We start from the raw sequence: 7,500 nt of genomic DNA, 5'->3' as shown, positions 1-7,500 counted from the left end.
GCTTATGAAGGTGTAGACAGGAAAGAGGTGCTAGTCCAGCTCATCTATAAATCAGTCAGCTCTGTGTGGAACTCCAGGAGTTCTGGGAAAGTAACAATAGCTGAAGTTTATCATCAGAACCCCCCAGAGCTAGTCTGGGAAGTCCCGCCCCACTTCTTCCGGCCAAATTGATTTTGCCTCTGCAGTGGGTCTGGTCAACTTCGGATAGCCGTTCATTTCAAGATTTCCAGAATCCTTAGAGCCAATCACAAAGTGGCTTTTGGCTACCTGGCGCGCCATTGGCGGATTTAAACTTACCACGGCTACGTTACAAAATCTACTGCACGGAGAGTTTTTAAACATTGGACATGGTGGCCGCCGAAGCACCGCAAAACTTCGATAAGGCAAGTTTTCTTTGAAAACAGAACAGAAACTTGCCCTGGAACAATTCATACAGAAAAAATATGTGTTTGCTTTATTACCGATCGTTGTATCGTTGTATAGTATCGTTGGTCTGATTGGTTAAAGGCGTGTCCAATTACGTGAGTGAAGTGGATCGCTAATGAGTAGTTGGCCAGACCAACTGAACAAATGGAATGCAGTGAAGGGGCAGGGAATTCCCAGACAACCCCAGAGCCCCTCTCTCTCTCAAATAAAAATGCCTCATGGAGCCACTAGACAACCATGGGAGTGGGTGGGAACATTTAGCGATTCAAGTGGTGGTGCAGATTCCAGGCTTGTTTGCACAATTCAGTACCGCAATTCACTGCAATTCAGCAGCACATTTTTGTGTGGCTCCATTAAATCTGTGGAGGGGCGTAACAGTGCGGTGGAGACTGGGCAGGTAAGGTGTTGGCCTACCCACCTGTTGAACCTCATCTCCCTGCGCTCGTCGCGGGCGGCCTGGCCCAGGCTGTAGCGCCGCTGTGGAGCCGGGGAGCTCTCCTCCCCTGGGGGGTCCTCAACCTCCTCCACCATCTTCTCCTCGAAGGCCTGGATCTTCACCTGCAGCCGCTTGTCCTCGTCCCCTACACTACCACTGGAGTCTACCTCTGCCGGCTTACACAGGTCTTCTGCCTCCTCTTCACTCCTGAAATACACACACACACACAAGCACACACATACACACCCAGACGCGCACACGCACACGCACATGCAGACGCAGACGCACGCGCACGCACACACACACAAACGCACACGCAGATGCAGACGTACGCACACACACACACACACACATACACGCACGCGCGCACACACACACACACACATTTTATTATAGGAGCACATACATAAAATGCGACATGTACTTTCCATGTACATACAAATATACACAGATATTCATCCATATAAAAAATGCTTGTTGAAAGACACACTGTATTGCACCACTGATGGATATATGAAATAAACTATAATACTGTCAAGCTGGGAGGGAAGAGGATGCCGTTCAGACCAGGCCACAGACTGACCTCTCTATCCGGGGTCACAGACCACGTCTCACTGTCTGTCGGCCCTCAACTGTTAATGTTGTGGCAGAAATGTGTTCCACATAGAACGTAAAATAATTGCAATGGATACAGGATCACTAAATCACTAAATCAACAATAAACAGAATTCTGAAAACTTGTGGTCAAAATTGCTTTTTCATTTTGCAGATATTCCACAACTTTTTTTGAGGAAATATTTCGGTAATAAGAGAAAATTGCAACTCTCAATTACAATTACGTGAAATCCTTTAATTTGCATGAATCACCGAAAACGCAAGATCACAATCTGAAGGGAGGGAAGGATGCAGGAATGCCCTGCAGCCACCCGGAGACATACTCTCAATATCTGTGCTTTCGTACTGTCACACGTGCGCGCGCACACACACACACACACACACACACACACACACACACACACACACACACACACACACACACACACACACACACACGTCTGTAGCCTATAGCCTTTCAGGGAGCTCTGAGCAGCACATTCTGAAAACAGCACCTCCTCCCCACCTCCCCTCAACGCTCCTCAGAGAATCCAGCCATCCCTTTTTCTACTCCTCATTGTCCTCTCAGTTCGGTTCAATTCAATATTTGCTTTAATGACATGAAAACAATCCATTTATATTGTCAAAGCTCTCTCCCTCTCTCTCTCGTTTTATTTCTGTTTCTGGTGTTCCTTCTGCCTAAGTTGAGTTTTCCAAAACAGACCAGGCCCCCAGCAAAGCAAAATTGGACAAAAGCTGGACAGAATGTTCCTGCAAGAAAAAAAAGGGAATGTTCCGTGCCATTCTGTGAGCAGAGCCAGTTTGAAAACCTTTCAGTGAAAAAATATGGGTGTGGAAATACATCTAGCGCAACCAGCCCGTGCTCAGATCCAGTCTATTTCTGGCAGCATGGTTTGGATGTACACATCATAGGTTCTGACAGACACTGAAATGACTGAGTGAATGCAGTCAGTGAGTCCAATTAGAACTTTAACTGTGTCCAAATGTATGTCCAAACCAGGTGGCTTGTTACTGTAAGACCTTATAAACAGTAATTACACAATCGCTATAAAACCTTGCTTTGAGTAGTAAAACAAATCTCTCATATGGTTTCTGAAAATATGGTTTTGCAACACAAACTGGATCAGGAGGGCGGCCATGAAATTAGCTGGCTTCAGTGAGGGAAAACAGACAAAGCCAGGTTCTTCTGGGGAAAAAATGTGGTTAATTTATGATAGAAGGGAATGTGTGGTATTCAAATAGTCTGACAATCATGCCAGTATGAATAGCTTGCAGTGAATGATGTCTTGGGAAAATTAAGAGTTGATATAACCTTGTCATATTTATACTTGTGTCTTTATTGTCAATGTGCTCATTGGAAAGTCACAGATGGTTTGTCAATATCAGTGTTTGTGTACGTACACCAGCATGCACTCATACGTCACCTGCAGCAATGAGTGTGTGGCATCTGACAAATTACCACACCTGGATGTAGGAGCATTCATGTGTGTGTGTGTGTGTGTGTGTGTGTGTGTGTGTGTGTGGTTGGTGGGTAAGTATGTGGCAACTGCCCAATGGGCATGAGATGGCATTGCAATGAAGATGTTGCTCATGCATTAAATAGGAGTGTGTGTGGGGGTGAGTGGTTGAGTGTGTGTGTGCGTCAGTGCATATCATATGCGTGTGTGTCCTGCCAGCTCCATGTGTATCCAAGCGTCTGCTCAGGAGCTGTGTGATGGGGTGAAGCCATTGCTCATGTGGTTGGTATGAGTGTGAATGGGTGTGTGTGCACGTGCACACCAGCACACTCCAGACGGTGCCCCAGTAGGCCGGGGGGGGGGGGGGGGGGAGTGAAGCTGCACTGCATATGAGTGTGTCTCTGGTAGTGTGTCAGCGTGATGTGTGTAATAATGTGCGCGTGTACCTGCACGCTACATCAGCCAGAACAGCAGGTGTGCGATGGCAGTGAAGCTGTTGCTCATGGGGTAGATGTATATGAGTGTGTATGTGTGTGAGTGTGAGTGTGAGTGTGAGTGTGAGTGTGTGTGTGTGTGTGTGTGTGTGTGTGTGGGTGTGTGTGTGTGTATGTGTGTGTGTGTGTGTGTGTGTGTGTGTGTGCACGCATACCTGCATGCTCCGGCAGCTTCCAGGCGTCGGCCCAGCAGGCGTGCGATGGCGGTGAAGCTGTTGCTCATGCGGTAGATGTCCTTGCCGCCTCCCCCCAGCAGTCTGCCGTAGCGGTCGGTCAGGCGGCGGATCTCCAGCAGCAGGGTGTGGTGGACACTGTGCTCCATGCTGGCCAGCAGAGACACCAGGTAGAGCAGTGAGCTCCGCGCCTCATCCTGCAAACAGGAACCACACATCAGGGTACATGAGGAGGGACTGCACACACGGACCAGCACCACAAGCCCAACATCAGGGCACGTGAGGAGGGACTGCACATCCCTGTGGAGAATAGGCTTCACCCTCACGAAGAAGAAACAGCATGGCTACACATGGCTAACCTTTAGGGAACTTTCTACTATATTATTTTTGACATGTCCTAAAGATAAATCTAACCCAAACGAGCACAAATCTTACACACACTTGTGAGTAACTGAGCACAAATCTAGCACACACTTATCAAACCTGAGGGTGGCAGTTATAGAATCACTCCCATTATAGAGGGTCCCCTTCCCTTTCGAGCAGGGGGAGGGGGGGCTGTGCTGCATATTGCCTCTCTGCACCTTTGCCAGTGATGTTTTATCCCTGCCTTGCAGTGACAGAGGCCTGGAGGCTGACCAGCTCTCAATGAGCTTAATGGGAGCCACAAGCCCCCAGATCAGTGGGCCTGGAGCGGCCTGCTGGGGGATGAGGTAAGAGCTGAGGGGCCGGGGGAAACATAATCAGCACCTCAACCCCCCCCCCCCCACACACACACACACACACACACCTTCACCTCCCAGAAGTTTGCCCTGAACCACCAAACAACCCCTCAACAGAGCTCTCTCGTTCTCTGCCTCTCACTCGTTCTCTTTCTCTGTTCACCACTCTCATTCTTTCCTTTGCTCAATTGTTCTCTGTATTCCTGGCCCTGCTTTTCATTACTGTAATTAGATGCACATCCGATCTGTCTGATTAGAGGCTGTGATGATAAAATGCATTGCAACACCAACAGAGACAGTGGGAGAGGAAGTGGGATGAGAGTGCAAATGAGGATTAATGGAAAAGGAACAGGGAAACGCCGTAAGATTGAGTGTGAGTTGGTACGTTGCTTTTTTTTACTGTAAAACAGATGTAAACATCTGGTTATGTTTAAATCGAGACACCATCGCCGAGTCCAAGGCTCCATTAATAGACTTGGCCGTGCCAAGTAAAGCCAAGTAAGGCCAAACGTGGTCTCCAACGCAGAGATGTGGACATACATTCAGCCTTTAGCACCCTAGTAACGTTCTGCATTTAGTCCGGCCAGAGACTTTGGAAAATTCAGAGCCACTGGTGGGAACCCCAGCTGACTGCTCAGCACAACCTCTGCCAAAATCAGTATATCAATGCCGCTGTGGTCCAACCATTCAAATCAAATACGCACAGCTTTTCCACAAAATCACGTATTTCCCATTACAAGTCTGGTACGAAAACAATGCTGTTTTTTTTACATTGGAGTTAACAGAGAGTGAGAAGAAAGCAAGACAATTAATGAGATGGAGAAAGCAAGAGACGAGAAAAACAGCTTCTGTGCACCACTTCTAACACAGAGAGTGTCTAAACTACTTGTTGATTTAAGAAGGGAACAACTGTCCTTCTCTACTCACTGATTTCCCACAATCCCATTTACAGGAAGCCCTGAGTTTACAAACAGACCCAACACGGAGTGTGGAGCTATCCAAAAAGTTCTTAGAATCTGAGGTGAATCAGAACTCCTTCACAAAACTGAGTGATGATTCATATGCTCATACAACAGACTGTTCATGTCAGGTCCGTGTGGACTTGTGTGTTCGGCTATCAAGGTGGCTCTAGTAACCTTACTTCTCTAGTCCACTGGTTTCTCACCAGCACGCCATGTGAGCTAACACCTCATTCTGCAGCCTGAGCTATGAAGTCTCGCCAAGAGGGCTTGTTTGCGACTAATTAGAAAGCGAATTAGACCGTAAAGGAGAGGGTGTTAGCTGGCTATTAGGCGCTGACTGTAAGGGCTTTTTTGGAAAGGGTCGTCTCATTCATAAACTCTTGGCCTCACATGAAGGGGGGAGGAGGGTGGGGAGGGAATGAGAGGGCTAGGGGCCACACTAGGGGCCAAGCGGTCTTTGTGTTTATTATGACATTTCTGAGGTCAGTATTGTCTTAACACACACTACCTAAACAAACCAATCAAAGGTTTTCTGCAGGTCTGTCAGAAACTCTCAATATGATGATGTTCATGCAAACTCTTTTTTTTATCATACAGTTCTTCCTTTTACCACTTGACATCAACAATGCATTTCAATTCTTGATACAAGCTACACGACAACATGAAGATGAGGACATTTGAGGGAGGAAGAAGAGAAAGGCTTGAATGCAGGCAGGCTGTGTGGAGTGGGGGAGACCAGAGGGAGGAGTATGGACTGAGCTCAAATAGGTGGTCAAAGGGCAGGATGTGAAAGGTCCCGGTCACATGCCCTCAACTTCAGGGTATTTATATCAATTGAGGCAATTAACAAAGGAGGAAATATGTCATGACTTCATGCCTCATGTGTTTAGTTGTGTGTGTGTGTGTGTGTGTGTGTGTGTGTGTGTGTGTGTGTGTGTGTGTGTGTGTGTGCGTACCCGCGTGTGTGTCTGTTGTGTGTGTGCATTTGCTAGGAACTAAGGTTGAACACACAAATGCTAGGAACTTATGACAAAATCCGAACCCAACTCTGACTCTGAAGCAGTATTTCTATCAGAAAGGCCCTTCTCCAAATCCCTCCTCACTGCAGCTCAGGGCAAACTTGTCCTCAGTGTCTAGCTGTCCGCCCACCCCTTCATTCCTGGCATGGTGCACCAGGCGAAGGGGCTCTTGAGTCCATCAACAGTGGCACCCCACACTGACCAGGGCCTGCCCGGACTGACGGCAGGGCGGGGGGCGGGTGGGTGGTGGGGGTACATGTTGCAGTCAGTTCCCAGAAATGCCAGACCCTCAGAGAAATCTGGAGGAGCTGACTGCCAGGCTGGCCTCTCTGTGTGTGGTGCCCTATGCACGCAAGCACTGGGACTGGGAAAGGAGTCAAACTCTGATACGCAGGAACATACGGATGAATACTAATACTAAATACTAAATACTAATGTGTACCTACGCAATATCAACCTAATGCACAACTTATTTTTTGTAAGAAACAAAATACTCTCTCTGTCTCTCACACACACACACACACAAACACCGCCACACACACACGCACACACACACACATGTATAGCCTACATTTACTCAATATATAATGCGCACCTGCACTGACCCCTTTTCCAACACACACACACAACGCACGCACGCGCACACACACACACACACACACACACACACACACACACACACACACACACACACACACACACACACACACACACACACACACACACACACACACACACACACACACACACATACACACACACACACACACACAAACACACACACACACAGGCACCCAAATGAGAAGATAAATACACACAGTCGCCTCATTTCCTCATTATCCCCTATACATTTCACAGGGATGGCTCTGCGTCTAAAGGATATCTCATTTGCACACACATAATAGCCTGCCTATGTCCACATCACCGAGGTTAATAGGCGCTTATAAATGCAGCGCTTTTAACTTCACTCCATTTAACTCCCAAACTCCTGCCCCATGGGCCTCATTCCAGGCCTCTCAACCCCCACCTCCACACACACATGATCACACACACACTCACGATCACACACACACACACACACACACACACACACACACACACACACCACACACACACTCACGATCACACACACACACACACACACACACACACACACACACACACACACACACACACACTCTCCTTCTCTCTATTAGTTC

The 7,500-nt window shown here is 47.8% G+C and overlaps 1 protein-coding gene across 2 annotated transcripts in view; it reads right to left on the bottom strand.

Moving 5' to 3' along the window:
• veph1 (ventricular zone expressed PH domain-containing 1) overlaps positions 1-7,500 on the bottom strand; it is a gene marked incomplete at both ends in the record, with an annotated part of 57,276 nt that overhangs the window by 21,742 nt on the left and 28,034 nt on the right. Inside the window, 2 exons of one of the 2 annotated variants that reach the window (XM_080844750.1) lie at positions 845-1,066; positions 3,578-3,798. In XM_080844750.1, coding sequence (XP_080700876.1) covers positions 845-1,066; positions 3,578-3,798 — 443 coding nt within the window. Of the gene's footprint in view, positions 1-844; positions 1,070-3,577; positions 3,799-7,500 lie in introns of both variants that reach the window. The other variant, XM_080844751.1, reaches the window with a different exon arrangement.

This window comes from Sprattus sprattus (assembly GCF_963457725.1).
Source record: "Sprattus sprattus genome assembly, chromosome: 9".
In the NCBI taxonomy this organism is placed as follows: domain Eukaryota; kingdom Metazoa; phylum Chordata; class Actinopteri; order Clupeiformes; family Clupeidae; genus Sprattus; species Sprattus sprattus.
Note: the sequence above shows the minus strand (reverse complement) of the source record. Positions and strands in the feature narration are given on the sequence as shown.